Raw genomic sequence first — 23,273 nt, forward strand, 5'->3', positions numbered from 1 at the left:
GGTTCTGGCTCTCTGGCTTCAGAGGAGAGAATTGTCTGTTCTAAGCACATATACACAAGCATGTATACACCACCACCTACTTGTTTAGGTCTACTTTTTCAATTTGTGATAGATGAAGAGAAGGAGAAAGGTTTTAGTATTAGGCTTATCTGTTTTGATTTGGTGATACCATTTATTACTAGTTCTGTAACCTTGGGTAAGATAACATCTCTAGGTTTGTTTCCTTGTCTATTCAGTGGGCCATGACTCCTTCAGAGTTCTGAGTGCAGTGGTACCTGCCTGGTTTCCACCTCCCAGAATCTCTGATCAGCAACAGATGTTGGGGAGACAGGATCATATCTCTTAAGTCTGAGATTACCACCCTGCTCTGTGCTTATTCTGGAAGATGTTTTTTTTTTTTTTTTTTAATAAGCTTTGTTAAGGTATAATGACATGGTAAACTGAATATACTTAAAACATACAACGTACAATTTAATTAGTTTAACGTTGTGTGTATCCTTTGAAGCCATCACCATTAACAAGGTAGTGAATATGCCCAGGGTTTTTTTTTTTTTTTTTTTGTCCTTAGGAATTCATTTCACCTCTCTTCTGTTGTTCCCTCCTCAGGTAATACAGTGATCTGCTTTCTGTCAATCTGAGTTTGTAGTATCTAGCATTTTGTGTACATGGAAATCAAATGGCATATGCCCTTTTTAGGGTCTGGCTTTTGCCTATTAACTTTTGAAATTCATCCTCATTATTGCATGTGTCAGAGGTTTATCCTCTTATTGCTGAGTATGCTGTTGCACACATATGCCACAGTATCTATTCATTTACCTGTTGGATTGTTTTCAGTTTTTGGTATTACAAATAAAGCTTCTATGAATATTTATCTTAGTCTTTGTATAGATATATGGTGTTTTTTTCCTCTTGGGTAAATCTCCAGGACTGTAATGATTGGATCATGTAGTAGGTAAACATTTAGCTTTCAAGAAACTGGCATATTGATCACATTTCCCCATAATTTGTACAATTTTTATTTTTATGAAGTGGTTAAATAAATTTATTTATTTTTGTTCTGTGTGTGTTTATTTCTTTATCCAATCATAAATTTAATTTTTACAAATTTTAAAATAAATGAAAAAATATCTAATATTAAAAGAGGTATGAGAGGGCTGGGATTGTTGCTCAGTGGTTGAGCACTCGCATGTGTGAGGCACTGGGTTAGATTCTCAGCACAGCATATAAATAAATGAACAAAATAAAGGCCCATCAACAACTAAAAGAATATTAAAAAAAAAAAAACAAAAAAACACCAAAACTGGGCATGGTGGCACATGCCTGTAGTCTAGGCTGAGGCAGGAAGATGGCTTGAGCCCAGTAGCTCAGAGCCTGCCTGGACAGCCCAGTAAAACCCCAGCTCAAAACAAAAAACTGCAGGACTGTTTTCCAAAGTGGTTGAACAATTTGGTATACAACCAGCACTTCATATGGTTAGTCTCTTTAATTTTAGACATTCTAATGTGTCTGTAATGGTATCTGATTATAGTTTCAGTTTGTATTTCCTTAATGACTAATGCTGAACATCTTTTCATGTCCTTATTTTCAAACTACACTTTTGGTGATGTGTCTCTTCAGATTGTTTACCCATTTCTAATTGTGTGTTTTTTATGTTAAGTTTTGAAAAGTTTTTTAAAAAATATTTATTTTTTAGTTATAGGTGGGCACAATATCTTTATTTTATTTTTATGTGATGCTGAGGATCGAACCCAGTGCCTCATGCATGGTAGGCACTACCTCTGAGCCACAACCCCAGTTCCTTGAAAAGATTTTTGTATTCTGGATATAAGCCCTTTGTTAGGTATCTGTTTTGCAAATCTTTCAGTTTGTAATTTGCAACTTAATTCTCTTAACATTGTGTTTTTGAAGAGAAGTTTTTATGTTTTTGTTTTTGGTGGTACTGGGGATTGTCACTGGAATGACAGGCGTGTGCTATCATGCCTGGCTTAATTTTTTTTTTTTATGGCTTTTTAATCTTTAAAATCTGCTTTATTGTTATTTGTTTTGTGGTAATAAGGATTGAACTTGGTGTACTCTACATTCCCAGATCTTTTAATTTTTTATTCTGAGATAGGTCTCACTAAATTGCCCAGGCTGTTTTTTTCTTTTTTTTGGGGGGGTGGGGGGTTACTGGGGGGTTGAACTCAGGGGCACTCGACCACTGAGCCCATTCCCAGCCCTATTTTGTGTTTTTATTTAGAGGCAGGCTCTCACTGAGTTGTTTAGTGCCTCGCTGTTAATGAGGCTGGCTTTGAACTTGTGATCTTCCTGTCTCAGCCTCCTGAGTTGCTGGGATTACAGACTGGTTTTGAATATGTGATTCTCTTGCCTCAGCCTCCCATGTAGCTAGGATTGTATGTGTGCCACCATGCCCAGCTTAAAAGCTATTTTAATTGTGGTGAATATATATAACATAAAATTTACCATTTTAATGGTTTTTTTAATGTGCTGTTCAGTAGTATTGAAACATTTATAGTATTTTATCTTGAAGAATTGAAATTCTGTACCCAATTCCAGGCAACCACTCATTCTACTTTTTTTCTGTCTTTATGAGTTTGCCTACTCTAGGTGACTCATGGGAGTAGAATCATATAGTATCATCAAATAGTATTTCTATTTTGTGACTGGCTTGTTTTACTTAGCATAAATTCATTTATGTTGTAGCATGTCAGAATTTTTTTTAAGGCTGAACAATTCTATCAATATTCCACATTTTGATTATCTATTCATGTATTTATAGACATTTGGGTTACATCTACCTTTTAGCTCTTGTCAATAATACTTCCATAAGATGATATTTTTTTACATTTCAATATATTGTTCCTAATAGATAAATACTTTTTCTTCTGTCTCTCCTCCCCTCCCTCCTTCCCTCCCCCTCCTTTTCTTGGTATTAGGGATTGAGCCCAGGGCACTCCGCAACTGAGCTATGTCCCCCAGCCTTTTAGAGCTTTGTCCCCTTTTTTATTTTGAGACATGTTCTCACTGGGTTGCAGAGGCTAGTCTTGAACTTGATATCTTCCTGCCTTAACCTCCCAAGTTGCTGGGATTACAGGTCTGTGCTGCTGCACCTAACATAAATACTATTGATTTTTTGATATGGAACTTGAATCCTACAACCTTGCTAAACTGACTTATTCTCGTAGATTTTTTGGTAGCTTCCAGAATCTACATAAATCATCATGCCATCTGCTAATAAAGACAGTTATACTTCTTTCTGATCTTTATGCCTGTTACTACTTCTTTTTTTTTTAATTGATTTTATTTTTTAACTACATGATAGCAGAATGCATTATGTTACTTCTTTTTCTTACTTGATTGCACTGGCTAGATCCTCTGGTGCAGTGTTTTTTGTTGTTGTGGTTGTTTTGTGTGTTTTTTTTTTTTTTTTTGTATAGAGGATGTAACCCAGGATCATTTTACCACTGAGCCACATCCCCAGCCCTTTTTAAATTTTACACTAAGTTGCTTAAGGCCATGCTAAGTTGCTGAGGCTGGTTTTGAACTTGCGATCCTTCTGCCTTCATACTCCCCAGCTGTTGCGATGCAGGTGTGTACAACTGAGAGTTTTAATCAGGAAAGAATGTTTTATATATATATATATTTTTGTGTGTGTGTGTGTGTGCCTTTCAAAATGATATTGGATTCTGTCTTTTAGTTTTTTAGCATGGTGAATTACACTGAATGGTTTTTCAAATGTTAACCTCATATTTCTGGGACAAACTCCACTTGGTTATGCTATAATTTATATTGTAACTATCTGTGTATGTAAGTGGATTATGTTTGCTAAGGAAATTTTTTTTTTTTTGGGGGGGGGGTACCGGGGATTGAATCTAAGGACTCTTAACCACTGAGCCACATCCCAAGCCCTTTTTATTTTTGCTTTGAGACACTGTCTCCCTAAGTTGCTTAGTGCCTAACTAAGTTGCTAAGGCTGGTTTTGAACTTGCCATCCTCTTGCCTTAGCCTCTCAAGCCATTGGGATTACAGATGTGTACCACCATGCCCTTGCTAAGGAATTTGTTGAGTGGTTTTTTGGTTTTTTTTTTAAATATTTTTTTAGATGTTGATGAACCTTTATTTTATTCATTTATTTATATGTTGTGCTGAGAATCAAACCCAGTGCCTCAAACATGCTAGGCAAGCACTCTGCCACTGAGCCACAACCTCAGCCCTTGTTGAGTGTTTTTGTATCTGTTTATGGATCATTTTCATGTAATGTCTATAGGATTTATAGTATACATCTGTAACTTATAACACCTTCAAGTGATATTAGTATAAAAACTTAAAATGGTGTTTTATTTCTCCCTCTTGTTATGCTATTATTGTCAAAAGTATGTTATATAAAACGGGTGGCACACACCTGTAATCTCAGTGACTCAGGAGGCTAAGGCAGAAGAATCATAAGTTTTGAGGCCAACCTCAGCAACTTAGCAAGACCCTATCTCAAAATAAGAAGGGCTGGGGATGTGACTTTGTGGTAAAGCACCCCTGAATATAATCCCCAGTACAAAATTTAAAAAAACCAGAAAACTGTGTTATAAACTCATACTACATTCACCTATTAAAGTGATTTGAATAAGAAGAAAAAAAATCTATTTTACCCGTGTAGTTACAATTGTAGTTTCTAGTGCTGTTCATTTCTTTGCATAGATCTGTATTTCTAATGGTATTATTTTTTTTTATTAGAGGGAGTTCCTTTAACATTTATTGTAGTGTGAGTCTACTGGTGATGAATTCTTTTAGCTTTTGTATATCTAAAAGGCTATTTTGCATTATATTTCAAAGATATTACTGTTTTTCTGTTGGAATAAAACTCTAGGTTGTCAAGTTTCTTTTAGTTCTTCTTGTGTGTGTGTGTGTGTGTGTGTGTATGTGTGTGTATGTGTATGCATGTGCGCTGCTGGGGAACAAACCCAGGGCCTTGGGCCTTGGGTATTCGAGGCAAGCACTCTGCCACTGAGCTAAATCCCAGCTCACTCTTTCAGTACTGTAGTTGTGTTATGCCATTATTTTCACTTCCTGTTGTTTTTGCAAGAAATTGGCTGTCATCTTTGTTCCTCCATACATTACATGTCTTCTCCCTCTGTACTACTTAAATTATTATAATTAACATATTAATTATACAGATAAGTGGCTTTCATTGTGACATTTCCATACTTGCAGATATTTTGCTTTGATCATGTTCACTGTTCCTGTGTCTGGTATTGCTACTTAAAATTTTTTTCTCTTTATCACTGATATTGAGCAATTTGATTATGATGTGCCTTGAGGTAGTTTTCATCATATTTCTTATACTGATGTCCATTGAACTTCTTGGATCTGTGGGCTTATGGTTTTGACCAAATTTGGAGAAATTTCAGCCATTATCTCTTCAAATATTCCTTTTATCCTCAACTATCTGTCATCTTCTCAGGAACTCCAGTTATACATATATTTTTCCCCCCTCTGTACTGGGGATTGAACCCAGAAAATACTAGACACGCTGTGCCACTGAGCTACATTCCCAATCCTTTTATTTTGAAACAAGTTCTTGCTAAGTTGCCCATGCTGGCCTCAAACTTGGATCTTCCTGCCTCAGCTTCCCAGTAGCTGGAATGGTAGGTGTGTGCCACCGTATTCATCTGCTGCTTTATTTATTTTTAAATTTCTTTTTCCTTTGTGTGTTTTGGATAGTTTTTTTTTTTTCAGCATCTTCAAGTTTACCATGTTTTTCTTCAGTAGTGTCTAATCTGCTGTTGGGTCCATTTTCCATTCAGTATATTACTGTCACGAATTGTCATTTTTATTTTAGAAATTTTTGGCAGGGGAGGGGTACTGGGAATTGAACACAGGGGTGCTTTACCACTGAGCTACATCCCCAGCCCTTTTTAAAAAAATTTTATTTTGATACAGGGTCTTGCCAAGTTGCTTAGGGCCTTGCTTAGTTGCTGAGGCTGGCCTTGACCTTGAGATCCTCCTGCTTCAGCCTCCAGAGTTGCTGGGATTATAAGTATACACCACCATGTCTGACTATTTTAAAAATTTGATTTGGATCTTTTTTTAAAAAAAAAAATGTTCCAGCTTTTTGAACATGTGGAAAGTAGTTATAAAAACTATTTCATAAACCCAGGAGCTGGCATGTACTAGGCAAGTACTCTATTACTAATTTATACCCACATCCCATGTTTACTAATTCTTACATCTTGTCAATTCTGGGTTGTTTGGGATTGGTTACTTCATCTCCTTGTTAGAAGTCATAGTTTCCTGCTTTTTTTCACACCTGGTAATTTTTGTTTGTATGCCAGACAATGTGAATTTCACCTAATTGTTTGCTGAATATTTTTGAATTCTTATAAAAATTCTTGAGTTTTGTTCTGGAATGCAGTTACATGGCTTGGAAATGATTTGTTTTTTTTGGGTCTTGTTTTGCTAGGTGGGACCAGAGCCATACTCAGTCTAGGGCTAATAATACCCTACTGCTGAGGCAAGATCCTCTCTCTGGTGAATTCTATCCACGGCCTACCTTTTCCAATCTGGCAGGTGAGAACAAGCACTTTCCCAGACTTGTGAGTGCCAGACACTGTTATTTCTAATGTGTTGGGTGGTTTGTTTCCCTAGCCTTTGATAATTTCTTCATATTCTTGTGATAACCATTGCTCTACTGATCCTCAAGGGGCACCTTTTGCGGATCTGTGGTGCTATCTCCTCTCTGATATCCTGTTGTGCAAATACTAATTATCTAAATCTCCCTGGGTTCTTAGCTCCATCTTCTGAACTCAGGGAGTTTCCTGTATTCAACTGGGTTCTTTTCCTCATGCCCTAGCCTGTAAACTCTCAGTCATAGGGATTCACTCTGTTATTTTCTGAAGTATTTTGTGTGTTTTGTCTGTTTTTGCAACATGAATTAGGCAGTTTGGTTTCTTTTGTCCAGCAAGTTCAAGGAAAGAGGTCCATGGATACAAGAGTGAGAGCAAAGTAATGGAATTTATTACAGTAATAGAAAGCAGAGCTCTGGAAGGGGAGGAGCCCCAAGAGACAGATACCAATGGATTTATTTTGGGTTGTGGGGATTGAACTCAGGGTCACTTGACCACTGAGCCACATCCCCAGCCCTATTTATAAAGGACAGAGTTTCACTGATTTGCTTAGAGCCTCACCATTGCAGAGGCTGGCTTTGAATTCACAATCTTCCTGTCTCAGCCTCCCAAGCTGCTGGGATTACAGGCATGCACCACTATGCCCAGATGTCTTGGAGTTTTTAAAGGTATGTCTGATGGCCCAGCGCAAGTGATTGGTAGGGTGAGTGATGTCAATATGTACCAAACAAACTCTTCAAGCTCTGAGCTTAATAAGCCAATCAGAACTGCATCATTTCATCCCTTATTTACATAATTAAGATATTGCCAGCATCCTTTTGGTTTGATACCTCTTTTGGGGAGAGAAAGCATTTCAGGTAAGGGTCTGCTTGTGGTTGACTTTTGCTATAGGTAAGGGCAAGGGCATCTAAGAAGGGCTGCTGTGGATGCTGAGAGGAACAGAAACTTGTTCTAACTTAAAGAAGGAATTGCTGTGGTTGAAGCTGTCGGGGAGTAGCAGCAGGTCACAGGATGTTCTCCAGACTTGATGTCTCTTTTCAGGCTGGCATTATATCCCCCTCCCATCCCCTCCTTTCCTTTTCCAAGGCCCTTATTGTTGTGTTTGTTTGGGTTTCAGCTGATCCCTGTTAAATCTGATCCTTCTTATCCTACATTGGCCAGTAAGATGAGGATCTGACTTTCATTTACCCATTCTCACCCTTCCACTCTTCCCATCTTTAATATATCCACTCTAGATTTTTTTTTGCTTTAACTGATTTTCTTACGTTATTATGATATCATAAAATGTGATGTCTTTTCCTTTCCTGAACAACTTTTTGTTCTCTCTGTAGTTGTTTTTGTTTGCTTAGGTTTTTTTCTTTTCTTTTTTTTTTTGGGGGGGGGGGTGGCACTGGGGATTGAACCCAGGGCCTTATATATGAAAGGCAAGCACTCTACCAACTGAGCTATATCCCCAACCCTTGTTTTCTTTTTATTTAATTAATTTTTTTTTCTGTGTTGGAGATTGAATCTAGAGCCTTTTTTATACTAGGCAAGCTCTTTACTACTGAGCTATATACTCTAGTCCTGCCAAGTGTTCTGTGTACCTTTTGATTAGTCACATTCTTCACTAACTGTCTAAATTTCCCAAGATGTCAGTCAGTTCCATTAGGTATTCTGTCAAATTCATTTTTCTGAAGAAGACTCTTTAACATCCTTCTGCCTTATGACAGCACAGACTAGGCAACCTTCAAAATCCTGGGCATTTCCTTTACTGCCCTTCTACTTCCTTTATCCCTAGTCTTCCCCTTGGGTGCTTTACTGTCTAGTTTCAGTACAGCATATTCTTTGTAGTTTCAGGAGAGAGGACCATGTTCGGGTGGTAGGTTTGAGACTGTGCCACCCTGACCCTGGATAATTCGGTTGATAGATGAATATAGAAATCTGGGTTGGAAATTTTTTTCTTTCAGCATCTTCAGGACATTACTCCATTGCCTTTTAGGTTCCAGAGTTCATATTGCAGTCTAATATAATTCCACATTCTTTGTGAGGATGAGCTGTTAATACTATTTTATACCATGAGGTAGTCTACATCTCATTTTAAAAAAAATCTTTCCAAGAAGGCTTGCCTTGTTAAAGTCTAGAGGACTCCATTAAAAAAAAAAAAAAAAAAGAGTGTGAAAATCTAATCAGGAAAAAATTCTCAGAACAATTTTTGGGGGATTTAGACCCATTAACTTATGTTTATAATCTTGGTGTGAAGGGCATTCTAAAAAATGGTTCAGGTTAACAATGGAGATATATCTGAGAACAGACTGTTCTGGCGAGGACAAATGATTGGCATAATTATGGGCTTTCATCAGAGCTATGGTACTCAGCTCCAATTTGGATCTATTGAAGAAGCTTCATGATATGATGCCTGAGACTCACTTAGACCGAGTCGATCAGAATCTCAGGGGATGCCCAAACATTGACAGTTTTCAAGCTTGCAGTTGACTTTAATACATATGAAGGCAAAAAACCTAGAGCTTAGAAGGCCTTTACTTTTCAGTTTGTGCTTTATGGACCAGCACAACAGCATCACTTGGGAAATTGTTAGAATAGAGACTCTTGGGCACTACTCCAATTCTGTGGGATCAGGATCTATATTTGTTATTTGTATATTCACTAAAATTTGAAAGACAAGTGAATTAAACCTTATTTATCCATATGGCAAATATTTACAAGCACCCATCGTATGCCAGAGTCTGCTAGAATGGGGATGGGTCTGTTGAGTTTTTTGTCTGCTCTCATTTGTAGTTCTTTTGGGGGGTGGTTACTGGAGATTGAATCCAGGGACACTCAACCCCTGAGCCACATCCCCAGCCCTATTTTGTATTTTATTTAGAGACAGAGTCTCATTGAGTTGCTTAGTGCCTCACTGTTGCTGAGGCTGGCTTTGAACCCACAATCCTCCTGTCTCAGCCTCCTGAGCCTTTGGAATTACAAGTGTGTGCCATCGCGCCAAGCTCATTTGTAATTTTTTGTTTCTCCAGTTAAAAAAATAATAATTCTGTTATTTTTTGTGGTTATAATATTTTATGATTCTTGTCTGAAATTTTCTTCTTTTGGGCATCTGGTAATTTTTTATTGTCTGCTCTTAAGAACTACAGTGCTCTGAGGCCTTTGAACTTTGGTGACTCGGATGGCCCATTTGTTGGTATGGATGGCTCCCAGTGTTGGTATCTTTACATCTTTCTTGGCTTGGTCAGAGGCCCTAGAGAACACACCTTTTGTCTCTTAAGAGAGGGGAGGCTTTAGTTCTTAGGTAGAAAAGGAATTGGGATCTTGGCATGTACTGCCTGTGCTTCCCTTGTTTGGGATGTACACCTCCTATTGTCCACAAAACTCCTTGGAAAGACCTTCAGTTTATCTCTCTGGGGAAATTTTTGGCTTTGACAGTGTGTGGAGGGGCAGTCACCTTTGATTGTATTGGGAAGTAAAGCCTTACTGTTTTTTAAATTTTTTTTTCCCTTCAGTAATGAGGATCAAACCCAGGTCCTCACACATGCCAGGCAAGTGCTTGACCACTGAGCCACATCCCCAACTCTTTTATATTTTGATAAAGGGTCTTGCTAAGTTGCCAAGGTCAGCCTTGAATTTGTGATTTTCCTGCCTCATCCTTTTGAGTTTCTGGGATTACAGGTGGTACCACTGAGCTTAACTTACTATTTCTTTCTTTTTTTATATATATATTTATTTTTTAGTTTTCGGCAGACACAACATCTTTGTTTGTATGTGGTGCTGAGGATCGAACCCGGGCCGCACGCATGCCAGGCGAGCGCACTACCGCTTGAGCCACATCCCCAGCCCTTAACTTACTATTTCTTAAATAGCTTCTAAGTATAAGTACTCCTGCATTTTCCTTCAGACACATCTCCTCTTCTTTCATTGGTGCCTGGGGCTGCCAGTTCTAGGCCTTCGGAGGATTTGTGAGGTCATTGAGTTCCTCTCATTTTGTAACCTGTGATTGTCTCAGGTCTGCTCTCCGTTGTCACTGGCCTATCTGCTTTTCAGCTTCCAAAGATATATATTTGTCCAATCTACCAGTTTCCCCAGCCTTAGGAACTATGCCATTCAAAACAAAACAAAAAAATTTTTTTTAATTATTATTTTGATAGTTTTAGGAAAGAGTGAAATGATCTGCATGGGTCAATCTAGTCTTTTCCTGGGATCTTGACCTCTTAAAACTATCTTATAGAATCCATAAATTTATTTAGCACCAGAGGACAGTACAGTATATATTTGACATATCTGATACGGTGGGATGGATATTAGACTTCCACTCTTTCCTCCAGAGACTTGAATCCACAGGCCAAGCAGTTTTGCTTATGATTGTGTGTGGACTGAATTCTGGCTTTATCTTTTACCCTCATCTGTAAAATTTATGGATAGAGTAGAGTACCTAGGAGGATTTTAAATCAATCAGTGCATAGGAAGCATGTAGTAAAGAGTTTGTACATACTGTCATTGTTTTTTTTTTTTTTTTTTTTTGTGCCAGGGATTGAACACAGGGGTGCTTAACCACTGAGCCATATCCCTAGTCCTTTTTGGACTTTAAATTTTGAGAGTCTCACTAATTTGCTTTGGGCTTCCTTAAGCTGCTGAGGCTGGCTTTGAACTTTCAATTCTTCTGCTTCCGTCTCCCGAGCCACTAGTATTACAGAGGTGCACCACCATACCATCTTCTTGAAGACCCAGTCTGTTGACTTGTGTTTCTTCAGATTTCCCCAGAATCCCTAGCTCATGTTTTAGGTACATGATGAATAACTGAAGAGAGGGATGGGGTACGGGGGTTTGGCCTGGTCCCTCCCTTTAGCAGCTACCCCCACCCCACTGCCCCCAAACTAGGTGGGGCAACACTGACTTTTTCCTGTCTGTCTTCTTATGTTGTATCACTAAATGAGATGGGGTTCCCTCTCTGGGCCCCTGAACTTCACCAGTTCCTGACCTTGGTAGGGCTTCCCCTCCATGGACAAAAAACTAGCACTCTGAACATTTGCTCTGCTCTAACTGTGGGGATCAATCCCTTATGACAACTTCTTAATGCCTTGGACTGGGTAAACTCTTTCCCCTTTTAGGATCTGAGTTTCTTCATTGGTCAAATGTATGGAAAGGATGTGACGGTTTTTAACGTGTATATCTTGAAGTCCCTGACATTTCTCTCACTCCCATGCCCTTCTAAGCTCTGCAGCCTGCATGGGTTGCATGTTTGTAGTCCTGGGGTTTTGATGTAGACAAAGTCTGAAGGGGATGAGCAGTGTTTCTTGCAGAGTAACTGTTCTGAATCTCCTCACCACTATTCCTTTCCCCACCCCACCTCCAGGGCCCAACAATAGCTCCCTTCAGCTTTGGACTCTCGCTGTGGGGGTGGGGTGGGATGGGGTGAGGCTTGAGCCAGCAGTGGGCAGGGTAACCAGCTGGATAGCCTCTGTGCAAACCCTGGAAGACCTCCGAGAGTGGCAGAACTGCTGAGAGTTGGACTCTATCCTTCTTCCCACCCACTTTCTTCTCTTCCTTGGGTTCACTGCTGGACCTTGGTATTGTGTTGGTGCCTGAGCAGGATGATGGGCAAGAGGCAGCTCTTGGCATCTTAGTCAAGGCACTGAACATGCATGATGTGCATGGCCATGAAACCCAGAGAGCCATAGGAATTTGTCTTCTGTCACACATTACTAGTGCTTGTGTGTGAGTGTGGGAAGTGAGGGATATCCAGGAGTACTTTAGGGTTTTCAGTATCACATCTGGATGGCAGGGTTGGCATACTACTGTTTAGCTGCTGCAGCATGAAATAGCTTCATCACATTTTCAGGACCAACTTGGGACAGATGATGAGTTCAGCACAATTTGTTGTGTTGTTCAGTAGGCCTTTACCTTCCTCTCTAAAAGTTACACCTTCTCCATTGGAGTAGGAGTAGATAAGTCATAGGAGGGTTCCTATGTCTGGTTTTTCTGTACTCTGCCACACCACCCTGGCCCTCCCTGGATCCCCTTTATCCTCTCAGTAAAGCTGGGATGCCTGACAAGCCCAGACTTTCATTTTTGCATCCTGTGGCCCAACTCTTCTCTGTAATCTGATGAGAAGGCCGCTTAGTGAAGGCTGGTTCAGGCCTGGCTGAATTATCCATGGGTCTGAAACAGCTTGGTGGGAGCTAAGTAGCTTAGTGGGTCTGGGACAGGAGTGGCTATTATGAGATTGACAGTTCTCTTCCCATGAAGTTGCTAGCTTTTCTGGATTAGAAATAATGGGGAGGGGGCTGGGGATGTGGCTCGAGCGGTAGCGCGCGCGCTTGGCATGCATGCGGCCGGGGTTCGATCCTCAGCACCACATACAAAGATGTTGTGTCCGCCCAAAACTAAAAAATAAATATTAAAAAAAAAAAAGAAATAATGGGGAGGGACAAAGCTGAAGCAGGGGGAGGGTAACCAGTGGGTATGTATCCACTGGGGAAGTCAAGTGGAAATAGCACAAAAGAAAAGAGGCAAACTTTCTCCATTGTCTGTCACTAAGGATGAAGTCTTTTCATCAAACTCCCAACCAGGTCCATTGCACTTTACAATGTGTAAACACAATACAGGCGTTCAGTAGAATTGTATACTAATACAGAGAGTTACAGAGAGTGACTCTTTAAGAATTGGAGCGTGGTGGATAATTTAACCTTTGAAATACTTTTGATGTGCTTATACTACTCTTGTTTAAAAAAATTTTTTTTTCAAATTTTTGTGGTGCTAGGAATTGAACTTAGGGTCTCCCCCATGCTAGTCAAACACTCTACCACTGAGCTACATCCCCAGCCCTCTATTAACCCTTATTTATAAATGTTCTCTAACAAAAACAAACATGGGGATATGTACAAATAACGTTTTGGAGATAGGAAATGGGATTTTACACAAGAGATGGCATTTGACAGGGGTCTTGAATGGTACAGAGGAGTTCATTTTATAGATAAAAAGTGTCACAAATAATAGCTCAGAGGCATTAAAATTAAGGAACAAGGTGTGGCTGGGGAAAAGCAAGCATTTGACTTGATTGAGACACAAGACATTTGAAATAAATGGTAGTGTGGAGGTGAAGAAATAGAGTAGATCCTGAAGGACCTTATGTGCCAACAGGAGTTTGACTCAGAAGTATGGAAGGATGCAAGAGGGGTGATCTCAGGTCTTTTTATACTCTCAAAGTCAAGAGGTGTCTCCAAAGGTTCCAGGGAGCTTCTAGAGAGAAGGTGGAACCTGACTCGGGACCAGTGGGGTTCTTTGCATACATGACAGAATAGAATTTCAGCACATTGCCACCAGGCACAGATGGTTTATTTAGGAAGTAGGTATACATTCAAGGGAAAGTGAGGGTCATCTTGAAAGAGATGCCTTTGGAGGCAAAGCAAGGAATATACATTTGAGGGAGAGAGTAGGCCATCTCCAGAGTGAGAAATGTGGTCTTTGGGTTCTCAGATCTTCTTTAAAGGAAACTTGTTGAGGGGTGGGTATGGGAAGGTATGTGGGAATGGTATCATCATTCTGGTAATCTCAATACTGGTCTGGATCATTAGGATAATGTTATCTTCGTTATTTGATTGATAGCACTGGAAAGTCTCCTGAATTATAGATTTCCTCAAGATATCAAGATATCCTGCCTCTTTGCTTCATCTGTACTGGAGGGTTTAATTAATAGTGCTCAGGTAGACTTACAGATTTCCAAGGAATCTGGGAATAATAGGCCTAGAATGGAGATAGGGTTAGAGAGTACAGACCTGGAAGAGTACGTGGAACTTCTAGATTGAAATTATTTTCTTGCCAGGTGTGGTGGCGTAGGTTTGTAATCCCAGTGGTGATGGAGGCTGAGGCAGGAGGATCATGAGTTCACAGCCAGCCTCAGAAACTTAGTGAGGCACTTAGCAACTTAATGAGACTCTGTCTCTAAATAAAATATTTTATTTTCTTGTCCTTCCTTTGGGTCTCCTTTCTACCTATTATTTCTTCTACCTCAAGATGGCAATGACAAAAGAGTCAACCATGTGCCAAGTGCTATTGTAGTCATTCTCTGACTGACTCTTTCTCTCTCTCTCTCTCTCTCTTTTTTTTTTTTTTTTTTTTGGTACCAGGGTCAGGAGAGCTTAGTCACTGAGCCATATCCCCAGTCCCTTTTGCATTTTATTTTAAGACAGGGTCTCACTGAGTTGCTGAAGCTTGCTGTGAATTCATGATTCTCCTGCCTTAGCCTCCAGAGCCACTGGGATTATAAGTGGGCTCCACTGTGCCTGTCATTTGACTCTTTTTTGGGGCGGGGAGGTGCCAGGGATTGAACTCAGGAGAACTCAACCACTAAGACACACCCCCAGCCCTATTTTGTATTTTATTTAGAGACAGGGTCTCACTGAATTGCTTAGTGCCTTGCTGTTGCTGAGGCTGGCTTTGAACTCAAAATCCTCCTGCCTCAGCCTCCTGAGCCACTGTGATTTTACGCATGCACCTTTGCACCGGGCAAGTCATTGAATATTCAACAACTCTGTGAGGGAGATTTTGTTTATCCACACTTTACAGATAAAGAAATTGAAATTTAGGGGTTAAGTGACTTGCCCAAAAGTTGTCCATCTATAAAGTATGAAATTAAGATTTTGGCTCAGGTCTGTGTGATTTCTAATCGCAGGGGAATTGATGAGGGGGAATACTGAGGTTGAAGCAACATGATTTTGTAGTGGCCTGGTGGAAGAGGAGGTAAAGGAAGGAGGAGTCTTGGCTGGATATGGGTAGTATGGCTTCTGACCTGAGTTGGCTTGTGATGCTTTCAGTCAGGATACAGAAGCAGGATTAGCAGAGCTCAAGGGGGTGATGATGAGCTCAGTTTGTGCTACAGATTGTGACACCTGTGCAGCCTCCGGATGGAACCATCCTGTAAATGTCTGGAAATGTGAGGCGAGAGCTTTAGAAGCTCAGGATTGGAGGTAGTCAGCATAGGGTGGAAATAGGATCCTTGGGAGTAGAGGAATTGCTCCCCAGAAGGTAGATCATCATTTAACAAGAGAATAAAGGGTGAGGTCAAAAGTCTTAGGAAATAGCAACAGCTAAGCAAGGTGAAGAGATTTCAAGGCCTAGCACTGCCTGCAAACACATTTCAGCCTTGCCTGCCTTCAGGACCTCAGTGGCCAGGCTCCCCATGGAAAGGAATGGGCCCCATGTAATGGAGATGAAGAGGGTGTGGACAGCTATGTTGTGTGTCTGAATCACTCCCTTCTCATCCTTGGCCCCTGACCAGCCTCCTCCTGACCAGTATGATGTAAGACCAGGCTGACCTGAAGGTGCAGGGTTGCCTGGTACATTTCCCTTTAGGATGAGGTTCGGAGAGAATCCTTCCTGGCTTTGGTCCAGAAGTTTGGGCCCTGCATGGAGAGGTGAGTTAAGGCTGACTGAACTTGGTGGGGCTCACATGGGGAGGCAAGACAACTCTCTGACAATGGGGTGATGAGGGGGAACTGAAAGTCCTCCTGTCTTCTCCATGTGTTTTTATTCCTCTGGGCTTGGAGAAGAGGGAGACAGAGGTAGGAGAGGGCCAGTTTGGAGTAAGGTTGGCATATATTCCCAAGAATATGATAGCTTGTTTTGGAAAAATCTCTTGGCTGGAAATTGCATGTCATGTCTGCTCCTCAGTGTGGATATGCCACTTCACTGATGGTGTTGGAGAGCCTCTGGAGAGGGGAGTGGACAGCAGACTTAGGCTGTCCCTAGCTACTCCCGACTCCCTTTAGTTACATGGCGTGGAGTGATAAAGGGGTAAATAAAAACCAGAGGGGTGTATATGTGGGATGTTCCCTGATTCCCAGAGGTGGTTTAACTCTTGTAGGTGTCACAAGATGGTGTTGGGAGGTAGGATTTCTATGGGGATGAGGCAGGGAGAAAACAAGAAGGGAGAATGGATTGAATCAGATCTTTTATCCAACTAGGGCAAGAAGGGGTAGATGTGGCATTTTCAGCTTTCTTATTTCACAGCTTGGTGGCTTTGGGTTCTGCAGCTGTAGGTGTTCCTAAGACTAGTTACTCGCCATGGCTGTGATAAGATACCAAGGAGCTTCTGTACAGAATAAAACCATGTGTTCTGGACCCCCTGCCTGGCAAGAGTACTGCCCATACCCCACAAGGTTTAAGATGAGGAGTGAGCCTATTGTAAACTCACCCAGTGCCCTCCTGGGGTCTCTTTCCTCAACCTGGAAGCTGAGTGGAGAAGGGGATGTCTTATTTTTTTTTCCTCTGCCCCAACCCAGGGAGGAGTGAAGGTATCCTGAGCTCAGCCCTAAGTACCTAGTAGGAAAGAAGTCAGTGGATGCTTCAGATACTATTAGAATGAGAGGGTGTGTGTGTAGCACCTTGGGACCCTGGGGGCTAGAGGGAGAGGAGGAGCCTCTATAGTGGAACTTCCTGTGTTGGCTGGCCATGGCCTCACCCCAGGGCTGGGTGAGGCATCCCTGCGTGGGCATGTGTTGGAGCATTTCTTCCAGCACTTCTGGAGTTACTCTGAAGTCAGAAGAACTTCAGTATGAAGGCCTGCCCTGTACTCCCAGGTGCAGAGAAGAGGGTGAGGTCAAGGCCAGCAAAGATGAGGCACAGGCTGAGGCAGGTCAGGGTAGGTGGGCCGCTGTCTCCCTCCACTGTGGGAGTTGTGGCTTGCATGATTGAGTGAGGAGTGGCTTGGTGGGGTACCTGATTGGAACTACACAAGTTGAGCAGTTGGGCTCCTGGCATTCTTGGAGCAGAGTAGAAGCTGAGGCAGGTGGAGGAATAGGTTTCAGGCCCCAGGATGTCTAGAAAGAGGGAACTCTGGTCTAGTTGCATTGGACACTTCTCTTCTGTGGGGTCTTAGATTTGGGCCCCCCTTATCATGGGATATGGGGGTGCTTGTATTCCAGAGGACCTAATTAGTTGCTCTGAATTCCTGGAGGTGGGTCAAGGACTGAGAAGAGCTGTGGTTCTGTGATCAGTGAGGGTTGGGCCTCCGCGCTGTCTTTCTTGAGGATCATACCTGGCAAAGCTAGCTTGCTGTTTTATTGGCTGGGGCAGGGCAGAGGGGAGCAGTGCTGCACAGTCGAATGGAGGTTGTGGACAGGATTGGGGAAGGGGACAGAGGCAGACCCTGCAGGAGAGGCTCCAGCCACCCTTCTTGGACCTGAAGCTATAAGGTATGGGGCCGGGTGTGGACTGGAGCCATTTCCCAGCTGAGACTCTTTAGCAATCCCTGCCCTCTTGGAGGATGCTTGAGGCCCATCCCCCCTGGACGCAAGCAGTGACGCTGGCGCTGGCTGCCATTGGAGGGGCGGGAGCTGCAGGCGGCTGCTGCTTTCCTCCCTGGCCTAACGCTGAAATTTGGGCTTCATGGGGGAGAGATCTGCTTACCAGCGCCTGGCTGGGAGTGAGGAGGGACAGCAGGTAATGGGAACACCTAGGTAATAGTCAGGTACCTGAGGCCCAAGCCCCATCATAAGTGGTGAGCAGAGGCCCAACCCTGCACTGTGCAGCAACCTCCTAGGAGTATAGTGTCTGTGTTTCTGGGCCTGGGACCCATCCTGGGGGCTAGGAGACTGGGTAAAGAATGATGATGATGATGATGTATGAATGTGCGCGTGTGTGTGTGCATGCGCGTGTGCATGCATGTGTGGAGGAGGGAGCAGTGGTTGAACCGGTGATGTTAGTGGTGAATTGCTGATGGATGGTAGCCTTTGCCATGGTGTGCATAGGTCCCCTGGGACTCAAGCTGCCTTTTGGGCTTTCTGTAATGCCCCCTAGGAGCCTAGGAAGCAAGCACTGCTGGGGTTTGAGTTCAGTCTTCTGTGGGATCCATGTCTGTGTATCCTGGGCATACCTATTTACAGCTTATTGAGTATATATATATCAAGTTAATGACCCTGTAGCTTTGGAAAATGTGGTCACTGTTTATGGGGCTTCTTCCCATCCATTTGAGATCAAGCACTTTTTCTCTTAGCCAGCAGGGGGCAGTAGCTGATAGGAGAAAGGGAATATGCTGGAGAGTTTTGAGGCAGAAAGTGTGGGTCTGTTGCCTATGGCTAGGAGTAAGGTGTTCAGGAATGGATCTGGCTCTTACCCCCTATATACATTGCTTCTCTTCACAGCCCTCTACAGCTGTGTTTTGGAAAAGCTGCTAGAACTTGTTCTTACTATACACCTAAGAAAAGTGTCAGACCAGGTGTGGTGGCCCACACCTGTAATTCCAGCTACTCTGGAAGCTGAGGCAGGAGGGTCGCAAATTAGAAGCTAGCCTCAGCAACTTAGCAAGACTGTGCCCTAAAATAAATAAGTAAATAAGGTGTGTGTGTGTGTGTTTACTTATTTATTTAAATTTTTATTTTTATTTATATTAATTTGGTGCTGAGGATCGAACCCAGGGCCTCACTGGTGCTATGCGCACGCTGCACCACTGAGCCACAACCCCAGCCCAAATAAGTTATATTTCAAAAGGACTATGGATGCTTCCCTGGGTTTAATCCCTAGTAATAAAAACAGGGAAGGGGTCAGGCATAGAATTCTGGTGGGTTTTTGGTGCACATCTTTCTGGGATGACTAGAATTTTTAATCTGGCTGTTCTGATCCAATACCCCCATCTTGCAGTAGAGGGAATCCTGTTTAGGTTATCTCCTAACCACAGGTCACTGGGTCTCCTTCAAGGTGGTACGTGATAGATGGTAGTAGGCTACTCTAGTCTGAGGATGTGGTCTGCTAGCTTATGGGAAAAAGTAATTATCCAGGTAACTTCATTCTGACTTTTCTTGTCCATTAGCTCTGACCTACCTCTCTGACTAAGTTATTCACTTGGACTGAGGGGAGGCTGTACCTGGCTGTCCATAGCTTTATGTGGTAAATGACAGGGAGAGGGAAAGAAGTACTGATGGTTGCCTACCCCCATCAGAATAGGAAATGACTGTTCCTGCAGAAACCCCCAGGAATGTTAAGCACTATAAGAGGTCTTTGAAAGAGAGCCTGGGATGCTGAATCCCTAAAACTCTTAACCCCAGCTGCTTACCCTGCCAGCCAGCTGGGGTTCCCTGAACTGATGACCAGCTGAATAGGGACAAGAGATCAGTGTGCAAGAAACAGGGGCTCCTCAGGCATGGCCAGGGGGGATGGGGAGCAGGAAAGGACTTCTTGCAGCTGTCAGGTGTGTTTGGGGGCCGTAATGAGGGGTTTGTAAGAGCAGCTGGCACCCTTTGAGAAGGGGCAGAGGGACCATTTGTCAGCTCTAGGAACATGGGGGGCCTATGATAGAGTGTCTCCAGTCCTCTTAAGCTGTCTGTTTTCTCTGTGGGGTGCTATACAAGAGGTATCTTGTAGCCTGGGATCCTATAGCTTTGGTACATGCATCCCAGCAGAGGTCTGGGGACATATTTGTTTGAGACCTTTGCCAGCTGGGAAGGAGGCACCCTGCATTTTGCAGGCAGACAAGGCAGTCTTAGGGTAGGGGAGATTTTCATACTCCCCCCGCCATTGCTCTTGGCTGGACTGCCCCACTCTGGCAAGCTGTGGGCCTCCTATTTCCGTCGGGCACCAGGGTAACAGGGCGACATTAGGGACTGAGCCAGGAGACGCCCAGCCAAGACTGGGACTTGGGGATGGGGGAGGGTTCCTGAAGGATCAATCTGCAGGGTCCGGCAAAGATTCTGGGGTTCATGATCCCTATTCAGGTTATATTCTAGTCCCCAGTTCTAGATAAGCTTTATGGGGGCCTGCAACCCCTTGTCCACACATGCTATTTGAGTCACATCACCCGCACCATGAAATCCCAGGAGTTGTCTGCAACTGTGAGGGCAGCAGTGGAAGCCAGAGACAGGGGGCCTTGTGTATGGGGAGGCAGGGGGGCCGGTGCGGGTGGCTGGGAGGAAGAGTCCCCCCTCCCATTCCTGCCGTCCTCTTGGCAGTGATTCAGAAAGGTCCTTTTTCAGCCAGTGTCAGAGCTGCTCAGCTGGGAAGGGAGGGAGGAGGGAAGGCGGCCAGACAGGCAGGCAGCAGTCGGGTGGGGGAGCCAGGGAGTAGGGCTGGAGCTGTGGCCACTGCACTGGAGAGAAGACAGAAACAGAGGACCCAGGCTGCAGCCAGTTGTAGAAGTACAGCGGGGCTTGCAGTAAATCAGAGAGGACTACTCTGTTCTTCTGCCCCATTTCTCATACTCATCCCCCGTGTGAGATTTGGAGGACTTGGAATAGACCTCTGGTCAACTTCCCTCTGGGCAGAGCATAAAACTCAGGAGCTGAGGCCCTTGTTCGCCCACTTCCCAGGCCACAGCCCCATTGACCTGATCAGAGTTGAGTTCTGTGGAGATGCCGGCAGCTCCAGCTCGTCGGTTCCCTGGCCTAGAGCTCTCCTTCCCTCTCCTGGCCAGACTGCGGCGACGACTGTACACAGTGAGTGGGGGGCTAGGGTTGGACTGGCTGGGACAGGGGCAGCTCCTCATCAGCGGCACTTTACTGAGGGGCATAGGAAAACTGGGAATGTTGTAGAACACCTTCTGTGAGGGGTTCAGTGGGGGTTCTGGGCTAAGTGGTCTTTCCTTTCCATCTGCTACATTCATTTTGATTCGTATGTGTTAGAAAAGTAGAAGCAGGAGCCCGCTCAAGTGTGTGCTTGTATGTCAGCTGCACGTGCCGGACACACGTATGCAAAATCTACCTCATGCTGGGGGTCAGGTACACTCAGAATTGGACTGTCTGAGCTGGAGGAAGTTGTGGCAATACTGTGCTTCAACAGACAAAGAAATGGGCTGGAGATGGAGATAGGAGAGGGGAGGTAAACTGTCCAGGGTGACCCTGGACTTAGCAGTAGAGACAGGACTGGGACCCTGACTCCTTTCTTCTCACTGGGATCCCTGTGTTCTTCCCAGTCTTCCCACACACTCCCTACGCAGCCATCCTGTTCTTTAGGCTGGGGAGCAGGGTGGGGGGTGTCCAGCTGAGCAATTTTTTAGCTGGTGTTTCAGGGAAAGGGTACAGACCAGGCTGTGCTTTCTAAGTAGCTTCAGGATAGGCCCTGTGGGTTTTCCTCAGCCTTGATCACCCATGGTATAACTTTGAGCTGCTTTCGAGAGCCCAGAGGAGGGTAGGAATAGGAGAGCCTGGGGCCCTGGAACTTGGTTGAAGGAAAGGAGAGGAGGGGACCTATAGACTGCTTGCCCTGGTGTGGCAAACTTCTTGAGGCTTAGCTGTATCACCAGTGGGATCACTTTGCTCTAGGGATAAGGCAGTGATGATGGAAATGGTGGTGGGCTCTGCTTGGCCTGGCTACAGGGAGACCTGCCCAGGCCAGTGGTTTTCACACTGTACCTTTGGGCTTTATTCTGGGAAGCATTGATGCTCATCCACTTAAATGTCAAACCCCCATTTTTGCTGAGGATAACAAGTTAATACAATTAAAAGTTTAGTAAGCATAGTTTTGAAGTGTTGTATTTAAAAAAAAATCTTAACTCTTCTTAAATACAATAGAAATGTAACCAGTTTACTGTATGTAGTATCAGATAATCATAATGCCAACTTTACTATTTAGGAGAAATAAAATGGAAGTAGTTGGCAATATTTTATGTATTCAGTATACATCTGTATACTGAACACATAAAATATTGAACAGCATAGGAAGTTGTCAGATTCTAAGACCTCAGGAAGGCAATGTCTACCAGTGCTGACAGGAAAGTTTTGAAATAAGGGTGGATTGCCTTCACTGACATTTTTCTAAATAGTAGGCTTTTACTATGTTCTGAATAAAGCAAAATCTAATCTTTCAGTTTACATAGTAGTTTCATTCAAGAAAAACTCAGTGCATATTGAAACTATGAAAGTACTTTCTTATACCTGTGTAAAATGGAATTAGTCTAGGTGTGGAGGATTATGAATGTTTACTACCTGCAGGAATTAAGTTATGTGGGATTTGGGACAGTGTTTATGACTGTCCTGTGCACTGCAGGATAACTCATGTTTGTATCCTCCAGACACCCACTAAATGTCTCAGTGTCCCCCACCCAACATTGTAACAACCAAAAATGTCCCCTAGAGGGATGTGCTTCCCTATGACAACCATCCAAATAAAGGGTTACAGCTTTAAGTTTGGAAACCACCCGGCTGGCCCAGCTGCCTGGCTCAGTTGCCTTGGTGGAATAGCCAGGGTTTGAACTGAGGGCTTCTCATTCCCATTTGTCACTCTTTGTGTTGCTCTAAGCTGCCTGGGAAAGTCTGAGCTCTTGGCACTGAGTTGGTAGGACCACTAGGAACTGTGGGGGCAGGAGGCTCATGCTGGGCCTGGGTTGTGAGTGCCTGTTTCTCTTGGTGCATCTTATTGTTCTGAGAGCTGGGGATGAGGCCACCGCTAGGTTGTGAAGGGAGAATTGCTTGGCCCTCAGCCGGACAGCTGGCCTTTTCCCTCCTGCCTGTATTCTTCATTGGAAATGCAGTAATGATCAGGGGCTGGCCTGATGGACCTGTTTTACTTGGACAGGGTTGGGCCTGCTGTCTGGTAGGTCAGCCTGTTTAGTTTTGAAGGTGCCACTGGCCTTTTTCTCTGGGTCTGAGAGTGTAGGTCAGAGGTCACTTACTGGTACTCATTGGCTGATTGTGGCCTGCAGATGTTTTGTTTTGCCAGCACAGCGTGTGTGTGTATCTG

General features: G+C 43.3%; 1 protein-coding gene across 14 annotated transcripts in view; it reads left to right on the plus strand.

The window, feature by feature from the left end:
• Window positions 1-23,273, plus strand: part of Tnk2 (tyrosine kinase non receptor 2) — a 48,250-nt gene that overhangs the window by 1,854 nt on the left and 23,123 nt on the right. For 12 of the 14 annotated variants that reach the window (XM_076869057.1, XM_076869059.1, XM_076869062.1 and 9 more), the window contains exon 1: window positions 20,679-21,031. The exons of 1 other annotated variant lie outside the window; for it this stretch is intronic. In XM_076869057.1, the coding sequence (XP_076725172.1) occupies window positions 20,948-21,031 (84 nt within the window). In that variant the 5' untranslated portion in view covers window positions 20,679-20,947. Of the gene's footprint in view, window positions 1-6,454; window positions 6,562-20,678; window positions 21,032-23,273 lie in introns of those variants that run through there. One more of the 14 variants, XM_076869064.1, reaches the window with a different exon arrangement.

The sequence above is a fragment of the Callospermophilus lateralis genome, chromosome 10, assembly GCF_048772815.1.
Source record: "Callospermophilus lateralis isolate mCalLat2 chromosome 10, mCalLat2.hap1, whole genome shotgun sequence".
NCBI classification, from domain to species: domain Eukaryota; kingdom Metazoa; phylum Chordata; class Mammalia; order Rodentia; family Sciuridae; genus Callospermophilus; species Callospermophilus lateralis.